Raw genomic sequence first — 23302 nt, 5'->3', positions numbered from 1 at the left:
GCTCTGACAGGAAGGGTCTAATCTTCCTAATGTTGTATAAGGCAAACCTGCAGGACCGGGTCGTTGTAGCAATGTGGTCAGTGAAGCTTAACTGATGATCCATCACAACTCCTAGGTTTCTGGCTGTTCTCGATGGAGTAACAGTTGATGAACCCAGCTGTATAGAGAAGTTTTGATGAATCAATGGGTTAGCTGGAATCACCAGGAGTTCTGTCTTCGTAAGGTTAAGCTGAAGGTGATGGTCATTCATCCAGCTAGAGATGTCACTCAGACAGGCTGAAATGCAAGCAGCTACCGTCGGGTCATCAGGCTGGAATGAGAAGTAGAGTTGGGTGTCATTAGCGTAGCAGTTATAAGAAAAGCCATGCTTCTGAATGACAGATCCTAATGATGTCATGTAGATGGAGAAGAGAAGTGGTTCAAGTACTGAGCCTTGAGGAACCCCAGTACCAAGTTGTTATGACTTAGAAACATTACCCCTCCAAGACACACTAAAGGATCTGTCAGAGAGGTAGGACTTAACCCACAGGAGTGCAGTTCCAGAGATTCCCATCTTTCTGAGGGTGGACGGGAGAATCTGGTGAATAATGGTGTCAAAAGCAGCAGATAGATCCAGTAAGATGAGTACTGAGGATTTTGAAGCTGTTCTTGCTAGTCGCAGGGCTTCAGTAACCGAGAGCAGGGCAGTCTCAGTTGAGTGGCCACTTTTGAAGCCAGATTGGTTGCTGTCCAGGAGGTTGTTCTGTACAAAGACAATCAGCTGTGGCAATCAGCATATGAGTATTTAAAAACATGAATGCGCTCGTGACTCTTTAGCTCTGCCCATGACACACATTTTTTTTTTAATCTGATAAAAATAAAGACTTTGAAAGTGATATAAAGGATGCTACAATACTATATAGGTACTCAAGATTAACATGAGATTGGCTGAAATAGTTTGCATTATGTCCCATCGAAGAAACTAAGTGGGATGTGTATCCAGTTGTTTAGTTGGTTATGAAAGAGTTTCGTGCACATTTCCTGTCACCTAAAAAAAGTTTAACGGCTCAACAACACACTGGTTCATTTTTCCTTTTTCTAAAATCAGAAAAATGTTATTGAGCACAAATGCTGATGATGTCACATTAATTAATATTGGTGGGCAGAACTTATCACCCATCCACTCCATCCACATCCTCATGGTTACAACAGTGGCATCTCTACAGCTGCTGATTCATTTACTTGTTTTCCTATGGATTCTGAAAGAAAATACAGAGACAATCACAGAAACTGAAAAGAGAGAAAGAAACAATTTTGCTCGTACATCAATCTACACAATCACAAAGAACATGAGAGCTCCTAATTATACTGAAAATCCCAGAAAGACAAAAACCAAGTTTCAGTGAGCGCCAGAAAATATCTTGGGTCTATTATTTACAAAATTGATTGAGACTTTTTCATTTTAGTGTTGGCTTGAGAGGATGAAGTAGATGGAGGGGAATGTTTTTAGAAGGGAAGATTTTAGTCTTTAGATTTTAGATTTTAGTGTATCGTGTAAATAAATATTTAGCTTTTGAAATATATATTGTTCTACTCACCAGTGACAGACACATTGAATCTCCTGAATGTGGTCTTTTCACTGTTGATGATCTGTAGTTTAAAATGTCCAGAGTCTGCGGTTTCTATGTTTCTGATGGTCAGAGATCCAGTCTTCTTGTCCAGCTCCAGTCTGCCTGTGAATCTCTTACCAATAGGCGTTCCTGGATTATCTCTAACAACAAGACAGTTTTCAGCTCCAAACGTCCACAGTATCTCATCAGATTTCTGTATTTTAGTTCCAGTCTTTAGAGAGACAGAACCTCCCTTCTTTACTGACACTATCTTCACTAAATGTCAAAACACACAGAAACAGAAATACGGGAGAGAAAAATACTAATTAGTTCAGTTTCCAACTCAGTTTGGCATATTCGTAGATTACTTCATTTTGTTTTGATAATCTTATCTTTGACAATCTCATCCTGATGAGTATTCACTGATGGTCAAAGAAAATCTCTTTCTCTTAATATTGGTTTAAAAGAGAGGTAAAAAAAACTGTATAAAATGTTTACTGCTGTAAGAAATGTGATGTGTGGAATATGTGTGAACTTATATTCAATATTTAAATGTATATAAATCATGTCATTGGATGTCACAGGACACTTTCAAATGAATGCAAAAAAATAATTTGCTACACAGTACAGCACATAACCTTATTTATCTGAAGTCATTCAATTTCATTTCACTTTGTCTTAAATTTAAATTATCTAATCTGATCATGCAGCCCAGTATCATAGATCTACTTACTTTTGACAGTAACAATGAATCTCCTGTTGATTATTTTGCCTTTGCTGCTTATTTTTAATATATAGAGTCCAGAGTGAATGGTCATGGTGTTATTGATGGTGAGATTTCCAGTCTTATCCAGCACCAGTTTGCTTCTGAATCTTTCATCAAAACCATCAAATGTCCTTTTGGTCCCTCGACTGATTTCAGCAATAAGATCGTTTTCATCGTGATAATACCACTGTACCTTATCATCTTTATTTAGGACAGTTTTAGTCTCCAGAGTGACAGAATCTCCATCTGACACTTCGATTGGTTCTGCAGTGAAATGTGTTCATGAAATCAAGCTAAACTTACAGAGAGATTTTACATCATTTTTACTTTGTGACACAAGATGCATTTCTGTTTAACTGTTGTTCTTAAACGTGTGTATTAAATATGTGACCTAGAGCACAAAACCAGTCTTAAGTCGCTTTTAAAATCAAATGATCTGTTCATCCAATTATTTATATCTCTTATCGACAATTAATCGATCATTCAATAAAGCTAATATTTGTGTGTAAATTGTGCAGGAATTTTTATTAAAATAAAAATGACAGCCAAGTTTAGAGCCACATGAAACCATGTGTATGCAGAAGTCATACACTCTTTGTTTAATTGTTCATCTTTCTGTATCAGCTCTAATACTCACCCATTTGTTTTTCTAGATCAGAGATCTTGCGCCGATAGTGAATCACAACAGCAGCTACAACTGCAGCCGCAAGTAGAATAGCTAAAACAATCCCTGTTGTAAAACCTGTAGACTGAGTTGAATCTGGAATAGCTAAAGACAGATTTGTGTGGGTGAACATACTTGGCAATAAAGCTCTTACTTATTCTGATTTTCATACAATGATTGTGATTATATGAAAACACTGAAAAGATCATGAATAAATAGGCAAATTAGGTCATCCGGGGTCAGTGAAACATTTTATTTTTATAATTAAAATTTACATTTCAGTTTATGTTTTTAGTCAATTTGTTTTATGCTTTTTTAATATAGCTTTTAAATATTTTAACCTCAGAAGTCATTTTAGGACTTAAATATAAACTTAATGTATTTATTTCAGCTACACTGTTGTAAAAGCTGTAAAAAAAAAGGTTAGTTTATTTTAAGTTTTTCCAAATTTTAATTCAATTATGCTATTTGCCATTTTTTGTAAGTGCTTGTGAAATTTACTAGCAATTTCTGAGTGAATACTGTACTGATTTATTTTTCATTAAATGTATATCATTTATTTTATTTCATCTTTATTTCAACTACAAAAAAAAAAGTTGTAATCATTCGAGGCTTATTTAACAATAACAACACTGAAATCGACTGAAAACTTTTGTAAGATTTAAACTACCGTATTTTTCGGACTATAAGTCGCACTTGAGTATAAGTCGCATCAGTCCATAAATACATCATGACGAGGAAAGAAACATATATAAGTCGCACTGGACTATAAGGCCAGCGACACACTGGATGCATGGCACAAGCGTCTCAGCTGTGTGGCGTGTCTGTTTTTAATTCGGCTCCCATGTTAACAGGTTAGAGCTTGCAGACTGCCTGCGTGAGACGCGCATCTCAGGCGCAGCTCGAGCCGCGCGGAAAACGCGTGCATGCTAGAAATAGAACCGACGCCTATTTTTCACGCGACACACGCGCGTGTTGGAAGCATTTCAAGGCAAAATATACTAGGAAAATATGTTTATATGTAATTTTGTACACAAATACATATTAATTCATGACATTTTGATATTTGAAAGTCTATAGGTTGGCATAAATTCAGATATAAATGTAATTTAAAAAATAAAATATATTATTATAGATTTTCAAATATTGCACCTGTCAAACAAACTCTATTTTGCTGTCAATACTGTTGACGGTGTACTATCAGTAGGCGTGTAAAAAAAAAGTTGATGTTGTCATGAAGACAATAGCCTGGATTTTCGGCGGCCTCCCTCTACGTCACCTACAGCAGCAGCAGCGCACCAGCGCCGCGTGCAGGCACGCTTGTGGTGTGTAAAGACACAGAAATCGCGAAGCAGCCACCACGCTTCTGGCACGCAGCAGAGACACCATGCATCCAGTGTGTCACCGGCCTCAGTTGCATTCATTTAGACCCAAGAACCAAGAGAAAACATTACCGTCTACAGCCGCGAGAGGGCGCTATATGCTGCTTAGTGTAGACTACAGGAGCACTGAGCAGCATCTCTGGCAGCATAGAGCGCCCTCTTGCAGCTGTAGACGGTAATGTTTTCTGTTAGTTCATTTCTCTTGGTTCATGTCAAATTAATTTTGATAAATAAGTCGCACCTGACTATAAGTCGCAGGACCAGCCAAACTATGAAAAAAAGTGTGACTTATAGTCTGGAAAATACGGTATTTACATTCGAAAAACATCATATCATCTTATCACCCAGTTCTGTCAATTATTTGTATCTGTAACCATATAACAGTTGATTAAGTTAATCAAACACCAAGTATTCCTAATCGGTCCAAGTATTCAAATGCTGACCTTACTAAAGTCTGCCAATACTTTGAAATGTTTGCTTTATAAAGACTCACCACTGACAGAAAGAAGGAATCGCTGCGAGCTCTCGCTGCCTCTGATCTGTACTTCATAAAGTCCAGAGTCTGTGGTTCTGGTGTTCTTGATAGTTAGGGATCTAGATTCACTGAGCTTCAGTCGGTCTCTGAATCTCTCATCAGCATCATTTAATGAGATGTTGTTTGATTCCACATCAATCTTAGCCAGGAGGAGGCCTTTATCTCCAAACCTCCACACAATCAGATCATCTCTCTGTACTTCAGAAACATCATACTGTAGAGTGACAGAATCTCCCTCCATCACTGACACCGACTTCACTCCATCCGTCTCACCAACCACATCTGAAAAACAAATAAAATCACAGCTGGAATATTTTAACACTCCTTTTACAGTACAGTTTTACAGCAAGTGACTAACCAATGACCGCAACATTAAATATCTTGATCGTAGTCTGTCTTCTAGAGATGGAGAGTTTATATTGGCCTGAGTGTTTGATTCTGGTCTTTCTGATGGTGAGAGTTCCAGTCTGTTGATCCACCTGCAATCGGCCTCTGAATCGCTCATCTTCGGTAACATAAAATGAAGTCAGATCACTCTTTCTTGTTATTTGAGATATGATGGAGTCTTTAGGTCCAAACAGCCACAGTATAGTATCATCGTTCAGTATTTCAGTGAGATTTGTGTGCAGAGTAACAGAATCTCCCTCCATCACTGACACGGTCTCATCTGTTTCTGCACCAAACACACCTGCAGAACAGAAATGAACAATTATAGATATAGATATTGATATAGATATTGATCTGGTAACCTAAGAAACTCCTAGGAAACCTAAGCCTTTTGAAGCTTGTTCTGGGCAATTAATAAAAAAATATTACACAATTCTGACTTCTTTTCTCACAGTTTAATGATATAATTCACAATTCTGACCAATTCTGAAGGGTAAGATTGTGAGGTCAGGCCTATATCCTGCAATTCACAATAGCACTCTATTTCAAGTTTATATCTTCTGTGAAAAGGTCAGAATTGCGAGTTTGTCTCAAAATTCTTTATTTTTCACAATTGCAAGTTCTTATTGTGCAATTCTGACTTTATAACTTGTGAGTATATATCCTGCAGTTCTGAGAAAAGAAGTCAGAATTGTGACTGTAACGGAAAATTTACTTTATTTCATACAATTGGCAGTTTATATCTTGCAGTTGCAAGTTAATATCTTGAAATTATAAGAAAGAAAGTCAGAATTGTGAGACATAATTTTTCAATTGTGATTAAAAATTAATTCGAGTTGATGCATAGACTTTAGTCAGTCCACAGAACTGAAAATTATCTATACATACTCATCTATGCTGAAGACATTATGTAAATTAAACAATTTGGGGTAAATATAATGTACTTTAATGAAAGTGGTGCTCTCTCTACTTTCCATTTAAGATTATTTTGCTTAATACTTAATCTTCTGTATCTTGCAGTGTACTACTATTCATCATAGGATATACATTATCACAGCTGCATGTCAAGATTACTTAAACAAAATGTGAAGTAAAATGTCAATCAGCAACAAATGAAAAAATATATAATTTTTTTTAAATAGTTAGTTGGTGCCACCCTGGACACCTCTCCACTGCTAATATTGCCTGCAGTATATGCATGATTAAACCTAATGTATTAATACAGACACATTCCACATTTTCTTGAGTTTTTTGTTTTGTTTATTTATTTGAACACAATTGCATACAAATTTCAGAATCATCTGTTCGACTGTATATAGTATGCGCCAATAAAATGTAGGTAGGATATAGTAAATTTGGTTCTCTGTTTACCTTGGTACTTTAAACCACATGAAACATTTTCTGCTGCGTCTTGCTGCATAACACAGGATGTGTGCGTGAACATATGTAAGAAATTTTAGCAGATGTTGACAGTGGCTAAGTGACTGGAATGCATAACAGTACTTGCATTGATGTCTAAAACAAATCAAAAGTTGTTTAAAAGTCAAAGACAGAAATCCACTTACCATCCAAAAGCAATGAGAAAAGATACTGTAGTTACATTCAAATAATCAATGAAGGTTTAGGCAAGATATAATTTGGTTTCTCTAATCTCCACCGTGGTAGTCTTCAATGTGGCAGATACTGTGTTTACTTTACATGAGCTAAATATCACTGTAACCTTTGACACTGACTGAACTGTGTTTTTTTCTAGCACAGATGTAAACATAGTGTATGTTAACCTAAATTTGGAAATTTCTTATTTCACTTATCAGATCAACTGTCTTTTAATGGAGAAAAAGACTGTTAACTTAAAGCGTAACATTGTTAAGGAAACCTAAGCCTATGAAAGCTTGTTTCAAGTTTTTATCGCACAATTCTGTTTTTGTTCTTTTCACTCACAGTTGTCTCACAGTCATCTCACAATTCTAATGTATTTCCACACACTTCTCTGGCTTTTTTTCTCAGAACTGCATGGTATAAACTCGCAATAACTAGTCAGAATTGCGAATTTGTCAAAAAATTTGGACTATTTTTCACAATTGCACATTTTTATTTTGCAATTCTGACTTTATAACTCACAATTGTGAGATTATATTCTGCAGTTCTGTGAAAAGAAGTCAGAAAGGCAAGTTTTTGCAAAAATTCTGACTTTATATTTCATACAATTGCAAGTTTATTACGGTGGCTGAGAGAGCTAAACACGCTGCAACTTAAGAAAACACCAGCAAATTAAGAAAACATCTGCAAATCCTCACAACACATACATATAACGAAACGTGCTGCGAATCCTCACAACACAAGCACATTAAGAAACAATTAATGAAGCTTTGCAAATTTATTTTCATTAACCTTGAAATTATATTTAGCTGAGGATATTAAAGTTAGCCATCTTAAGTAACGTTTTACATTTAATCATGTAATTATTCTGCTTATTTAGGCTAATAATATCCAAAAGATAAAGGAATCATGCAATCAGGGTGTTTAAAAAAAACAGAAACAAAAAAACTCATCTTTCAGTTCACCAACAACTCCACTGACCAGTAACCACTGCACGATAAGCAAATCCCAGCCGGGTCTGACACTTTTTGGGGTCTCCTTGAAACATTTCCATTGTGGTCAGTGCTATTTGCAGCACGTTTGTTAATTTGCATGTGTTGTGAGGATTTGCAGTGCGTTTCGTTATATGCATGTGTTTGTGAGGATTTGCAGCGCATTTAATTGATGCAAGTGTTTTAAAGATTTGCTGCATTTCTTAATTTGCATGTATTGTGAGGATTTGCAGCACATTTCATTAATGCATGTGTTGTAAGGATTTGCAGCGTGTTTTCGTTAATGCATGTGTTGTGATGATTTGTAGCGTTTCTTAATTTACATGTGTTTTGAGGATATGCAGCGCGTTTCGTTATATGCATGTGTTGTGAGGATTTGCAACACTTGTGTTGTCAAACTGATGAAGATGTTTTTTTTTTTGCTGGTGTTTTTTCTATTTGCATGTGTTTTCTTAAATTGCAGCACGTTGATCTCTCTCGGCCACCGTAGTTTGTATCATGATATCTTGCAATTCTGGGAAAAGAAGTCAGAATTGTGAGATTTAAACTTTCAATTATGAGGAAAAATTCTGAATTGTGAGTTGTTTTAAAATTCTAATTTTATTTCTTGCAATCCTATATTAAACAATTTCACAATTCTGGCTTTATTTCTTTAATTCAAATGTATAACTTGTACATTTTAAGAAAAACTAAAAGTCAGAATTCTTGGATGTAAACTTGCAATTTTGAGGGGGAAGTCAAAAACCACATGTCCTGCTTCGTCTTGTTGCAGAACACAGGATGTGCACATTAACATATGTAATACATTTTAGAAGCTGTTGATGGTGAAATGCGTAAGGTTGCTTGCATTGATGTCTAAAACGAAACCAAAAGTAGTTTAAATTTAATAGAAAGAAATCCACTTACCATCCAAAAATATTAAGAAAAGATACTGTAGTAACATTCTCTGTTTGTTTGTTTTTGTAGAGCTGTGTAGATTCCTTATGTTGCTAATACAGATAATCGATGAAGATTTAGGCAAGATATAATTCGGTTCCTCTAATCCCCACTGAGCTCGTCATTCATGAGCCGCACACAGGTGACTGCAATGACTCACAAAACACACTAAACTAACGGAGAGACAACTAAGAATCGCGACTTTTCTAAAATATGTGAATGACACTTAAGCAGTGCATTTATCTTTGAAAGACAGTGACGAGCAGAGCAGAGCACTCGCCTGCTGCAGACAGACCAATCAGCATCCGAGTGGGCGTATCCGCATGCATGTAATAGCCCCGCCCCTTATTGAACTTGGTCAAAGGCGTTGGCTCATTTGACTTTTTCAACAGATATATTGTACTAATTTTGATATTTAGGCACTTTTGAAATTGTGTTTTAATACACTACCAATCAAAATGTTTTGATCAGTAAGATTTTTTAATGTTTTTTAAAGAAGTCTCGCCTGCTCACCAAGCCTTATTTGATCCAAAATAAAGCAAAAACAGTAATATTGTGAAATAGTTTCATTAAAATGTAATTTATTCCTGTGATTTCAAAGCTGAATTATCAGCATTATTAATCTAGTTCATTATTATTTCAGTGTCACATGATGCTTCTAATTCTAATATTTTGATTTGCTGCTCAAAAAAATTATAATAAATTATTTTTATTATTATAATGTTGAAAACAGATTTAGTTTCTTTCATGAATGGAAAAATCATTAAAGCAGTATTTATCTGAAATAGAAATCTTTCGTAACTTTATAAATGTCTTCATCGTCACTTTTGATCAATTTAAAGCATCTTATTGTTACAGAAGGGTTTTATTTTCAATAAATGCTGTTCTTTTGATTTTTCTATTCATCAAATAATCCTGATGTACTTGACTGTTTTAAATATTGATAATAATAATAATAATAGCAACAACAAATATGTTTCTTGGACAGCAAATAAGCATATTAGAATGATCACTGAAAGTTCATGTGAAACTCTGAAGACTGGAGTAATTATGCTGAAAATTCTGCTTTGAAATCACAAGAATTAATATTATTTTGTCTGCCTGTTAGTTCATTTATATGAAGGACATTCTTCTTTTTATAAAGCTGATCATCATTCACACAGATTAAAATCAATGTTATAATATTCAACATGCATTTAAGCTCATTTAATTTTCTCAGTGTACAATTGTCCATGATCCAGTCAGTAACTGTAACTGGTCCACAGATCGTGGTTTATATTTTACTTCTGTTTACACATGAAATAAATACTGAAGACACATTACTGGAGAGGAACAAATCAGTTCAGTACCGCATCAGCTTTTTAAAGCTACATGAGTTTCTACTCAGAGTCTACGGTAAGAGAATTACAGTATAATTAGCCCTTCGTTTGAATAATATCTTTGCCGTTGTAATACTTTACATTGTTCGATTCATTTCAAAATTACTTTAAGATACCAATGTGTGTGTTAAATGTATGAATGGAAACACAACAAGCATCTCAGGTCTAAACAATTATTGTTATACATAATAAAAATAACAATAACAACTGCTGTGATTAAGAAACTAAATTTTGAAGAAGAAACTATTGAAGTACTAAATGAAGTTAAAGCAGCTCTGATCCACAGATGAGTGTTTTATGTTTCACTTCTGTTTGCACATGAAAGTGAATGTTGAAGAAAACACAAACTGAACTTTTATTGTTATTCATCTTTTATAAAGTCTTGTTTAACTACAATTCATTAGACATTCATATTAAAGAAAACATCAGCTATATAGATTTAAATACAAATTAAAACACGTCCATGAGACCATGTATATTTTTTGTGTGTGTGTGTTTTCATTGCCAACTCTATCAGCCGACTTCAGGTATGTCACGTCAAACGTTTATTTATAAGAACAGAACTCTCTTGAATGTGTTCAGGCATGTCAGTAGCTTTTGTTAAAGTGCAGAAGCTAAAAACCACTGTTAATGCATAATGCAATCACAATCCACACACCTGTAAAGAGCTCAAGCATTTAAAAAGCACTTAAAAGCTGAATAAGCATAACATTGTCGTTGATTGGTAAATGGACAGTCATTTAGTTATCAATATCATCGTTCTTGTTGTGAACAGGTTTTTAGTTTAAGGAGACACTGAATCAGTTTTGGGCCAAACATGGTGTTGATTCATGTTACCGCTTGTGGGTGCGTGATAATTGACAACATATTCTAGTTAAGTCCAGTAAAAATGCTTTTATCAAAACTTACATTGTATTTACAGATACTGTATACAGCATGACCTGTTTGTGCTTGAGGACTGGGTGAATTTGCATGCATTTTCTTCTATGATTTAACAGGAACAGAGAACGCACAGCAGATATGTGACAGAGAAGTGCTTCTCTAGAGATCATGAGTCCTCAAGGCAACAAAACATAATGGAGAATCACATAATCAGAATTACCTATAATTAATTAATTTTTAATTACCTAAAAATTACCTATAATTGTTTATGTTAGCTATGCAATCTTAGCTAATGTTATTTAGCTAAGCAAGGGAAGTGTCTTTTCTGACCCCAATGTCAATAATTTCACAATTTCATATAAATACTATTTCTTATTTAATATTGATAGGCTACTTAACCAATTGGAAAAAGATGGGTTTTGAAAAAAAACTGTGATGTATGATACTGTTGTGGACATCTGTTGCTTATTTTGCTAAATTTTTCCTATTCAAGTCTCCTTGCCATTCTGACGTGTTAATGAAAATTACACCAAAACCCCAATTTTCAAAGCATGAAATTGCAGTTCTTTTGGAGGAGGTGGAAAATAATAAAGCCCAGCTATTTTCAAAGCTGAAAAACTGCATTACAAATGCTGACAAAAATCAAATCTGGGCAGAAATCACTCAAAAAATAAATTATGCTGGATAAGGATACGAAGAAAGCCCAGAATAAGTCAGGAATAAGTGAAGGGACTTTGCGAGGGAAGCAAACAAGACTGATGGGGTATCAATTCAGTTCGTCCTCTCCCTACAGTGGAAGAGAACGTTTTGGCCATCCTGAGGCCTGTTGCAATGGAAGGGTCCTTGATGGTATAGATGTGCATCAACCAGGCCTTTGCCTTCAAAGTTCAAAGTTCAAAGTTTGGTTGGCTGAAGAGGGTGCATGGCTTTGGTGATAGCTGGCTGCTTGGAGACAGAGGATATCCTCTTCGCCCATACCTCCTTACACCTGTGCAGCATCCAGCCACCACTGCACTTTAAACCATTTGTTTAATATGATATAATTTCTGTTAAATATTTGGTTTATTTGCCAATATGCTATATGAGACATATGTCTTTTGAAATGTTTCTACAAAGATAACTATTTGACAACTCTTTTTTTTCCACACAAACTAAACGATAGCTGCTTTCCAATCAGTCCATTAGTCCAATTCCTGAACGAATGATTTAAGAGAATCGGTTCTTCTTAGTGAATCGAAAAACTATAGGTCAAACAGTGCAGTCTGACTCCCTTTTATCCAAAGTGACTTACAAATGAGGACGAGAGAAGCAATCAAACCAACAAAAGTGCAACAATATTTAAGTTAAATAATAAATATGTTGCACAATATTATAGGTAGATTCAGCTCCTGGAGGGTCACCTGCAGCGTTTTGTTCTAACCCCAATCTAAACACACCTGAACCAGCAAATCGAGATCTTCAGGATTACTAGATTACTTCAGACTGGTGTGGTCAAACTGGTTGCTGCGAGACTCAGGACACCGGCCTTTCAGAATCAGAGAGAGAGGTTAAGATATCACAGTTTTTCAAGATCAGCGCTTACCACTAAAAAAACCCTCAAAGAAATCACTCTCATACCACAACACTTATAACAGACAATTAAAAACATATTTTTAAAAAAAGCTTTTTCCCACAAAAGAAAACGCAAGTTTTTGTTGAGCTTTGTCACGTGCATGCATGATTTCTGCATTACTGTGAATATTTTCATCATAAACAACAAACTGCAGATACAATGGAAGAGATTAATTTCGCTTCATAGCCAGCTTCACTGGTTGTAATGAAAGTTACTATAATTTGTGTGATAAACTAACATCATAAGCTGACATGTTTGTCTGAAGACAGAATATGATGTGGTGTTTGTCCAAGCATAGACTGTTTTTTTTTATATTCTCGTAATCGACATTAGTAGTCATTATTACAATATTAAGAGCAATAATTAACAAACAATTTTGTAAGATTATAGAAGCCAAATGAGTCCCTGTTTGTTTTTTAAAGTATATACCACTTTAAAGAGTTTGTTGTTATTGGTAAAAGTCTATATTTGATCGATTTTAGTAATTGGCTTAAATTTAAGTATTTGACTTAAAAGATAACACAAACACAATTAATAAGGTAGCCTAATTATACAAATGATAAAAATGAAGATTCAGTCCCATGGGGCAAATATTGCCCCTTAATGGCAAAGTGTGTTTCTGCAGAAGTAGGCTAAAGGTGCTTTCAGGGTTTGTATATACAATTTGGGAAGCAATGTTTATGATGTCAGGTGTGTTCAGGTGTCATCTTTATTTTAAAAGGTTTTCCCAAACTTTGAAATTAGGGATTTGTTCATGTGTAGTGTAGCTGAAATATTAATGTTGTTTCAACATTAACTTGGTACATCAGATGGCAACACTCTTTTATTTTGACATTTCAGTTAATTGTATTTTCAGTGTTTTAGAGTCAACACATTGATCCAGCAATATTATTATTTTTTTAATTAAATATTGATTCAGGAAACAGTGATGTTTAATGAACATCACAATATTAATTTGTTCATTTCAATGCTGATTCAACAGTGCTGTAGACTGAGCATCACTGATTCAATATTCTGTTGAAATCACAACCTTGTTTCTGAATTAACTTTGGATGCAAAAATGAACCAACATCACTTTTCTTGTAATATTAATTCAATGCAATTAGCATTTGTGCATTAACATTGACTTAATATGTTTCAATGATTTCTTGCTATCTGGGGAGCGTTTTGAGCCTCCTTTCAGCAGGAACACAATAGAGATTGTATGGTAAAAATATATAGTATTAGGCTGGAGAGGGAAAATGACCTTTTTTTATATATTTGCCCGTTCTAGCACAAAAATAAACAGTGGTGGACAGTAACGGAGTAGCTTTACTTCGTTACTGTACTTAAGTAAATTTTTCAAGTATCTGTAGCTACTTTACTGGAGTAGTTTTATTTTGAGTAACTTTTACTTTTACTTCACTACATTCCAAAGCATAAGATCGTAATTTTAACTTCACTACATTTCATAAAACATATCGTTACTCCCTATAAAATATCACGTGCTCCGACACGCAGAAGCGGTGTCTGATTCATCATGAACGAACTGAGTCTTTTCAAAATAAACTTTAATCGGATCGCGAATCGCACCAAACGATTCGTTTACGAATTAGAATGATCCGATTGCAGCTGTTCAGGAGTCGACCACTCACTGATTCAAATGAACCGTTAAGTGCGAGTCTACAGAAGTAAGAAGCGGGAGATCTTGTGAGTGCGCGTGCGTCTGATGTTGCTAAAAGTAAGTTATTAATGTCGAAATTTAGGATTAATTATTGTAACTGAAAATCATATTTAGGTCAAAATTGTCAGTTGTTTGGGAACTAAATCAGCTGTAAAGAGTGATCTGTTTAAGCCCACTGAAATGCTGACATGCAGACACATCAATCAGCGTCTCTGTGTTTTAGGTTAAAAAATAAAATAAAATAACCTTAAACTAACACAGATAAAATAAAATAACTCATGCATGTCCAAATTCCCCGCTACCGTAATATTAACAGTTTTATTAAAATGCTACCATGACATCTGTTTTTATATTGTGTATTAACAGTAACGTTGTACATATGTATATTGTTTGGATTAACTAGACGAGTAACGTTAGACAGACATGAATGTTTATTCATAACAGTACTGAAAATAAGTAAATATTGTAGCTGATGCTAAATGTCTAGCTAACAAGCTGGTGCTAACTTGAGGTAATTTTTATAAATAATGTCCAAATATTTTTTGTTCAACCACCTATATATATGTATATAGATTACATCTAGGGACAAAAGAAAGGATGTGATGTTCAGAACATGGTAACTAGTAATTATCAAAGAGGGGAAGAGATGCACCCCGTTTGGCCAGGGGTGTTTTTACACCACAGACAAGGTTTGAGAAGGAAAAAATCATTATGAAAATATATTTATATTTTCCTTAAAATGTTCTCCCTAACTTCAGGCCTTATTATCATGTCATATATAACTGTGATGTTCTGTAAAACCACAAACTTTAAAACACTTTCACAGATCACAGATTCCAAAATAATATTTGCTAGCACAACTATTAATAGTTCTAATAATAAATCATCATATTTTCATGATGCTGAAAATACAGCTGCACATCACAGAAATAGATTATATTTTAAAGAATATTAAAATAGAAACCATTATTTTATATATTTTATTTTGATAATTTAGAATTATTACTGAAATACAACCTTTTTTTTGTTTCAAACAGTTCAATGAACAATAATAAATGAAGTACCTGGAGCTGACAATGAAGTAAATGTATAATAATTGGCAAAAGATGATTAATTTAGCGCTGTAAACGCGCGTGTGAGTGGCGGAGACACGCCGCAGAGCGTCAGACGCGCGTGAGGACCAAACACAGCAGAACGGTAGGAAACTTCACTCCTCTTATTATTTATCTTTTACTATAGCGATTTATTTTTAGACACGTGATCTGAGTCTTTCATAGATTTGTAGAGTTATTATAGTATAGAGTTATTAGAGAAATTGAGTTTTTTCTTTGGTCGAAGTTTTCAGATCGGCAATTCGGAGCCTGTTCGCGACTCGGTTGATTCAGATCGGCACTTCGGAGCCTGTTCGCGACTCGGTTGATTCAGATCGGCACTTCGGAGCCTGTTCGCGACTCGGTTGATTCAGATCGGCACTTCGGAGCCTGTTCGCGACTCCGTTGATTCAGATCGGCACTTCGGAGCCTGTTCGCGACTCCGTTGATTCAGATCGGCACTTCGGAGCCTGTTCGCGACTCGGTTGATTCAGATCGCCACTTCGGAGCCTGTTCGCGACTCGGTTGATTCAGATCGGCACTTCGGAGCCTGTTCGCGACTCGGTTGATTCAGATCGGGACTTCGGATCATGTTCGCGACTCGGTTGATTCAGATCGGCACTTCGGAGCCTGTTCGCGACTCGGTTGATTCAGATCGGCACTTCGGAACCTGTTCGCGACTCGGTTGATTCAGATCGCCACTTCGGAGCCTGTTCGCGACTCGGTTGATTCAGATCGGCACTTCGGAACCTGTTCGCGACTCGGTTGATTCAGATCGGCACTTCGGAGCCTGTTCGCGACTCGGTAGATTCAGATCGCCACTTCGGAGCCTGTTCGCGACTCGGTTGATTCAGATCGGCACTTCGGAGCCTGGTCGCGACTCGGTTGATTCAGATCGGGACATCGGAGCATGTTTGAGATTTTTTTTTAATTCAGATCTGGACATCGAAGCAGGAAGTGTTTGTCAAACAGTTAATTGGTCATAAATTAATATTTGGACTTGAGGCTTTTTTTTACTTGTCGATTCAGCATGTACATGGACCCACACACAAAGGTGGACACACTCTAGACTTAATCATCAGTAGAGCTCTAAACTTTTCATCCATTGTTATTAAGGACGTTATTCATAACCGTGCTGAAAATAAGTAAATATTGTTAGCTGATGTTAACTGTCTAGCTAACAAGCTTGCTGGTGCTAACTTGAGGTCATTTTTATAAATAATGTCCAAATATTTTTATTCAACCACCTATATATATATATATATATATAGATTACATCTGGGGAGAAAAGAAAGGATGTGATGTTCAGAACATGGTAACTACAGTAATTAGTATGGCCGTTTGGCCAGTGGTGTTTTTACACCCCAGACAAGGTTTGAGAAGGAAAAAAAATCATTATGAAAATATAATTATATTTTCCTTAAAATCTTCAGGCCTTATTATCATGTCATATATAACTGTGATGTTCTGTAAAACAACAAACTTTAAAATACTTTGTTCTTACTGGTGAAAATCAGATGGTCATCTCTGTTTTCTCTCAGGTACATCACAGTGTAAGCTTCACAGTGAACATTACTCTCGTAAACGTAGTCCATATCAACAACAAAAATATATCTTGACTCCATATAGTGGTTATTTTGGGGAAAATCCCAGGTATTTTGAGCAGTAGGATTATAAATTTTTTTTTAAAAAATGTGCTAATATAAAATTAAATTAGCCTATATAAAATTGCAAACATCTATCTTTCAGTACTTTTTTTACTTAAGTACATAAAAAATTTAGTACTTTTGTACTTTCACTTGAGTAAAATTGAAAAAGGAGTTCTTTTACTTTTACTGGAGTAATATTTTATTATACGTATCTGTACTTTACTCAAGTACTTGATTTGTGTACTTCGTCCACCACTGAAAATAAATTATGATGTTAATTTATTATGAAATACCTTATGCTTAGAAACAGGGCTGAAGTGGGGCCTATTTTCAGTCCATGATTTTAATGCCCAAGACCAGTATATGGTTGGCGCAGTGGAGAATACGCATGCCTTTGGTGTGAGAGACCCGAGTTCGAATCCACTGTGAGACACCAATGTGTCCCTGAGCAAGACACTTAACCCCTAGTTGCTCCAGAGGCTTGCGACCTCTGACATATATAGCAATTGTAAGTCGCTTTGGGTAAACGCGTCAGCTAAATGTAAATATCACACTGAACTTTTAGAAAACATTCTAAAGTCAAATGTTTTAATAGGCACAGTGGAAAGTGAAGTGAAAAGTCAAATAAATAAAAATGAATATAAGATATGGATTAAACAATGTGTGCTGCTCATCTATAAAGTGTCATAAACACCACTTTATAAAAATTACCAAGAGTAAATGGAGCAGACCGAATCTATTTTGGGAGTCCACTTAACCCATAAATAAACACACCTGAACAAGTTACTCAGGGTCTTCAAGATTATGGATAGCCTCAGGCAGGGGAGTTTCAGGGCTGGAGTTGCGCCAGACCTTGGATCTTTAAAAATGCGGTTTCATGAAGAGCTTTAAAAGCCTCCTGATGCACCAATTCAGTCCATTGTGAGACTGCAGGTCGAGAAGATGACAGCTCGAGTGTGCTGCGCGTTGATCATTGTTTTGTTGTGTCTCTCTGTATTCTTGAACACAACAGATGCCAGAAGTCTAACCACAGGTGAAATCTTTTAACTTCATTAGAAGAAAATATGAAAATGAGTAGGCTGCACATACAAAATATGACTTTAGGCACATGTCAGAACAAAAAATAGTAGGCAGATGTCCAGCTGAAGTTAGACTTGGTATGTTGGTGTCATTTAACTAGCCTAAAAAGTTTATATCTAAACACAATGTTGAAAATGGGCATTGTTTATTCATTTATTTATTTATTTACAGTAAAACAACCCGCTCCGTGTTATGAAGACAAACTAGGCATGTATGCCATCACTACTGAAGTCTTTGTTGAATTTTCTAAATGATTTGTTTAACAATTCTATTCAATTTAGCATGGGGGCTAATTATAACTTATAACGTTAATGAAGTACTACTTAACAAGCCACTTGTTCAAATAGTCTGATCGCATGGTTTTAATGTGTTCTGTCTGTTTTGCTACAAACTTACTTTGATTAATTTTTTCTTTTTGTGTGTGTATGAAAATGCTTAAAATGTGATTTATATATATATATATATATATATATATATATATATATATATATATATATATATATATATATAGGTGCTATATACTGTAGCATCTTTGTCAAATAGATTCAGAGGTGCCATATTTCTTCAACAAAAATGGTGCTCATTTTGGTATTATATGGCACCTATACCTAATTATTTGACTATATAACAGGAGTTTATATATGAACACAGGGCCTCATTCATAAAACACATGCAGAACGTTTGTGTGTGTAAAAGCCATTCTGACATAAAATTTTGAATTCACGAAAATGCTCCTATTTTCAAAATATTACGAAAGACACCATGTGTAAACGGCCTGTAAGACGTTGGGTGTTGTTTTTTCGCTAAACTGATGACACTGCATTTTGCCATTTTGATGCAGTACCATAATATTTCACAAGTTCCTTTCTTTTTTTTTTTTTTTTTTGATAAACTGAAAACTGTTCAACTGTAAAAGTACTTACAGTAAACCCCAGCGCTCGCCCTATTCAGATAGTAATTGTTTCTCAGGGGGGAGGTAAGTGATTTCAACGCTATCTCACGACCAATTCATAGGGTAGAGTGGGGGAAAACGCCCCCCTTAAGGAAAATGTGACATCATAGTGAAACAAAACATAAATGTGACTAGAATTGCCATCCTGGTTTTGAGTGACTATGGCAGGAATTATTCACCAAATATTAAAATTGCTCAGCCTTCATAATTAATTAGTTTTTGGCTGAAAATATTTTTTGTACAAAGGGGGCGTTTTGCCCCAGCGGTGGGGTAAAACGCCCCCCAAGGTGGGGTAAAATGCCCCCTTTCTTACAAACCAGTTTGCTTCATAGATCAACAGCAAAATGAACAGACTAATTTTTAATCTCTAAAAGTAAATCGCTCTGATGGCATTTTGTATAGCTTGCTCTGTATAAGCACCACGGTTACGTTTTCTTTTATATGTCCGCATCTATATGGAGAGAAAAAATACATATATGAGGTTGAGATTTCTACACTAGGCCTTTAAGGGGATTGATAATTGATGTATTTGTTCACCACTATCACCAAGAAAAACAGAAAACATAAATAAATATTAAACTTATAAATTTGTATATTTATGTAGTGACATACATTCAATAAATGCATTAAAAGACACTATGTTTTATCATTGGGTCACCTAACCACCTTCCATCACTGAGCTAACTGTGCTATCAAGCTAGCCTAATGCTCACTTGAGGTATTTTTTTTTTCTTTTGTTCAAATATTTTGATTTTACCACCTAGTTATACTGCATTAAGTGTAAAACAAAGGATTTGATAGAAAGAAATATGTTATCATAGTAATTATGATGGAGAGAAACTATGCCATCTGGGGGGTGTTTTACCCCTCAGCGTAGGGGGCGTTATACCCCACAACCTATGACTTTTTCAAAAAATTTTTAATTTTTTTAATATAATTATATTCCTTATAAATAGCATATCTTCTCAAACTACATAGTTCACTATTCATCTATCATATATCACTGTGATATCCTGCAGAACAATATTCTCTTAAACACTTGTTTACTAATATCTGAAAATTATAGCGCTAACCATGTAATCCTCTTCTCTTCAAATACGTCGCTGGTGTCAGCTTCTCCAAGGAGATTTGTTTATCCCCGTAGTCAAACGCAGTGCATAGCAACAGTGGAAATGTATATTGACTCCCTCTAGTGGTTATTTTAGGAAAAACAGGTGGGGGGCGTTTTACCCCATGGGGGCGTTTTCCCCCACTCTACCCTACGTATTTTACGAGGTGGCTTATTCGTACGAATTTGTACAACCTCACTCGTATGATTTTATAAAATTTGTGTAACGTTTAGGTTTAGGGGAGGGGTTAGGTGTAGGTCATTCGTACAAATTCATACGAATTGTGCAACTCGTAAAATACGTACGATTTGGCAAAAATTGTATGAAATCCCCGGCAAAATTACCTACGGTTTCTTGACAAACACCGACGTCGTGTGGTAATTTAATTGCCATCCGAATCCACATCTCTGAGTTTACATGAAGAAATGCATTCAAAATTCAGTACTTAACCCCCTTTTGAGCACTCCTGAACACTGTAAGTACGTTAAATGTGTATTATAAATGGATAGCCTATATAGATCGCGTATAATGATATGCAACTAGTGCGTCTTTTTAAACAGGAGATTTAAATAATCAAATAATAAACAGGATTATATATTATAAAATATGCTTGGAAAAATACAAATTACAATTACAAACTGAATCTTTAACAAATAAAGCAGTGGATTTAAAACAAATGATTCATTCACAAAACGTTAAATATTAAATGTTATTATTCAGATTTAGAATTTAACAGTTGATAAAAGTAGGCTAACAAATGTTTAGTCAAATCTGAGGTCCAGTGTCTTTGATTATGAAAACCCCTGACATATATGAAAACCTTTCAAACATAATTACTTTTATTCGGGTTTTGCATTTGGATATATATATTTAGACATTATCAAAGACTACATAAATACATACAAACAAACAAGTAAATATATATACATACATGCATACATACTGACCTTAATGCAGAGCAGTGAAGAAACAGCAAAACAACTCTACAAAGAGAGAAAAGTAATTTGCGAGTCCAATAACATCTCAGAGATCCTGTCTGGTCCCCGCCGTAAGCAGACAGGGATGGATGATTACGCAATGGATTCCACTGGCAACCAACTTAAACATCATCTTTCGTATCCATGTCTTGACCGCATGATAAGTGAGCTGAGCAACAGATTTTCTAGTGAAGCTCATGAAGGGCATTCAAGCTTTCAATCCATCAGCTGATGACTTTCTTAGTGAGGAATCTCTAAACCCCATTCCAACACATTACAAAATCCACCTTTTGTTCTTTGCAAAGCTGAAATTCTGGTAGCAAGTAACAGGTAAGAGTTCCTGGCAAAAAAAGAAGAAAGAGGGTGCTGTCTCTGACATGGCCAGTGCTTACAAACTTTTTGATCGCGACATGTTTCCAACCCTGAGCTCGGTATTTCAAGCAGTTCTTACAATACCTGTCAGCAGTTCCAGCTGTGAGCGGTCATTTAGTGCATTTCTGTCGTCTACATACATGGCTTAGGTGAACAATGGGCCAGACGAGACTCAATCATTTGGCTTTCTATCAATTGAAAAAGTAAAACAATCTTGAAGTAGCAGTGTTTGGAGTGTGTGTCGAGTCGTGTTCTCATGACAGTGACGGTCCAAATGATGCGAAGTGCTGCAGCAATGGATGTGGACATCACTGTATGGCTTTATCTAAGATGTGATACTAATGCATTGGCCTGCTTTTCTTCCATTACAGTGACCTTGGATAAGGTGTGTGCCAATCAAAGTGACTGTCTAGGTTTGATGTGCTGCAGAAATATATGTACACGTGAATGTACACCTCTATTTGACGTAAGTTACATTGATGCACCACAGACAAAGTTTCTTAAGTATTTTATCATTTCTCCTTGGCATGGACCTGAATTTGGCCCATAGCATCATTTAAAGCACATTTATTTTCAAAATAAAAACTAATGTATATAACTCTATTTTAAAATAAAGCTTGTTCTTGCTTTGAGTGTTTTGTGCTGTGTGTCTGAGATTTGACGGCCACTAAATGGACAGACTAAATCTGACTAAATCTGACTATCTGTATCCTTGCAGTGGTCCTGATCCATAACTGACTGAAGTGCTGAGATCTCATCCATGATGATCAATGTCCCGTCAGACAGAAGAGCTGCCCAACCACCTGTGACCATGTAGCAGCTAACCATGTCAATTTAGCCATCAGGAATAAGTCTACGATTTGGTGGTTGTGCTTTCTTTTTTCTTTTCTTTTTTTCCTCCATGCTATACAGAGTTGTTAACTGTAAATGTCTTTTACATTCATAAAGATCTGAGTTTAGTAAAACTTCTGTGTGTATGTGGTTGGGGTGTGTGGCATGGATGTATCTAATGCAAATGAAAGGCAGTCTCCAGTTGACTGGCAGAGATGATAAAAGGTGATTGTGATGCCAATAATACCCTGTGTGAGAGTGCTTTCACTGAATTTAATGGGACTATAGTTGAGGAAATAATGGGTAAAATGGGATTAGTTTGTCGTATCAATGGTAGCAGTACAAGACTGGATGTAGTGGATAATTGTAACTGCTGTATTTTTCAGTTTTCTTGGTTTTTATTTTGTGTTTATGTAACTCATGTATTATTGCAAATCAGTTTTTACCATGAAGATTAGATGCTGACATGCCAATAACAATAAAGGACTACTACTACTGGATGTAATGGTCAGAATCATCTGTTTTTGTTCAAAAGAGATTATTCTCACTATACGTATTTCTAGATATACATCTATATATCTATATGATTTTATGTTTACTCTCATTGTTAATCTGCATGTTATTTTCACTATTAAAGAAGAAAAAAAAGCTGATGAATGGTGGAATATACCACCATATGCATAAAACCTGAACACAAAACAGTGTCATCTGCATTCACTTATATATCAGTAATCACTAATTTGTGCAATAAATAAAGAGAAAAAAGTAAAGTATATATAATATTTATGAATAATATATATATTATATCCGGGGACGGATTAATGCACGGCTACCGGGCACTTGTCCATGGCATTA

General features: G+C 35.4%; 1 protein-coding gene and 1 long non-coding RNA gene across 4 annotated transcripts; one reads left to right on the top strand and one right to left on the bottom strand.

The window, feature by feature from the left end:
- Positions 1 to 658: 658 nt before the first annotated feature.
- Positions 659 to 9136, bottom strand: LOC113092167 (uncharacterized). 3 transcript variants are annotated; one of them, XM_026257783.1, is made up of 8 exons: positions 6889 to 7399; positions 6695 to 6737; positions 5295 to 5624; positions 4895 to 5218; positions 2993 to 3124; positions 2323 to 2619; positions 1578 to 1865; positions 659 to 1238 (listed from the first exon to the last, which is right to left on the bottom strand). In XM_026257783.1, exons 1-8 carry the CDS (start codon positions 6889 to 6891, stop codon positions 1183 to 1185), a joined length of 1473 nt encoding a protein of 490 aa, XP_026113568.1. In that variant the 5' UTR covers positions 6892 to 7399; the 3' UTR covers positions 659 to 1182. The 3 variants fall into 3 exon arrangements, with proteins under 3 accessions (XP_026113568.1, XP_026113569.1, XP_026113567.1); XM_026257784.1 differs by lacking the exons at positions 6695 to 6737; positions 6889 to 7399 and adding an exon at positions 8821 to 9136; XM_026257782.1 differs by having other exon boundaries at positions 6695 to 7399.
- An 8874-nt stretch (positions 9137 to 18010) lies between these two features.
- On the top strand, positions 18011 to 22947 carry LOC113092171 (uncharacterized). The gene is made up of 3 exons (XR_003287530.1): positions 18011 to 18159; positions 21988 to 22082; positions 22335 to 22947. It is a non-coding gene; the product is annotated as an uncharacterized LOC113092171 (long non-coding RNA).
- Positions 22948 to 23302: the final 355 nt, after the last annotated feature.

Source organism: Carassius auratus, unplaced genomic scaffold (assembly GCF_003368295.1).
Source record: "Carassius auratus strain Wakin unplaced genomic scaffold, ASM336829v1 scaf_tig00214501, whole genome shotgun sequence".
Lineage (NCBI taxonomy): Eukaryota > Metazoa > Chordata > Actinopteri > Cypriniformes > Cyprinidae > Carassius > Carassius auratus.
Note: the sequence above shows the minus strand (reverse complement) of the source record. Positions and strands in the feature narration are given on the sequence as shown.

Bases quoted from the DNA above. Each gene is read 5' to 3' on its own strand.
- LOC113092167 (XM_026257782.1), bottom strand. From the start codon at position 6,767: ATGTTCACGCACACATCCTGTGTTATGCAGCAAGACGCAGCAGAAAAT. The intron at 5,219-5,294 runs GTTAGTCACTTG...TTTGTTTTTCAG, and splicing joins ATTTAATGTTGCGGTCATTG to ATGTGGTTGGTGAGACGGAT. The intron at 1,239-1,577 runs GTGAGTAGAACA...ATTTTCTTTCAG, and splicing joins ATTCAATGTGTCTGTCACTG to AATCCATAGGAAAACAAGTA.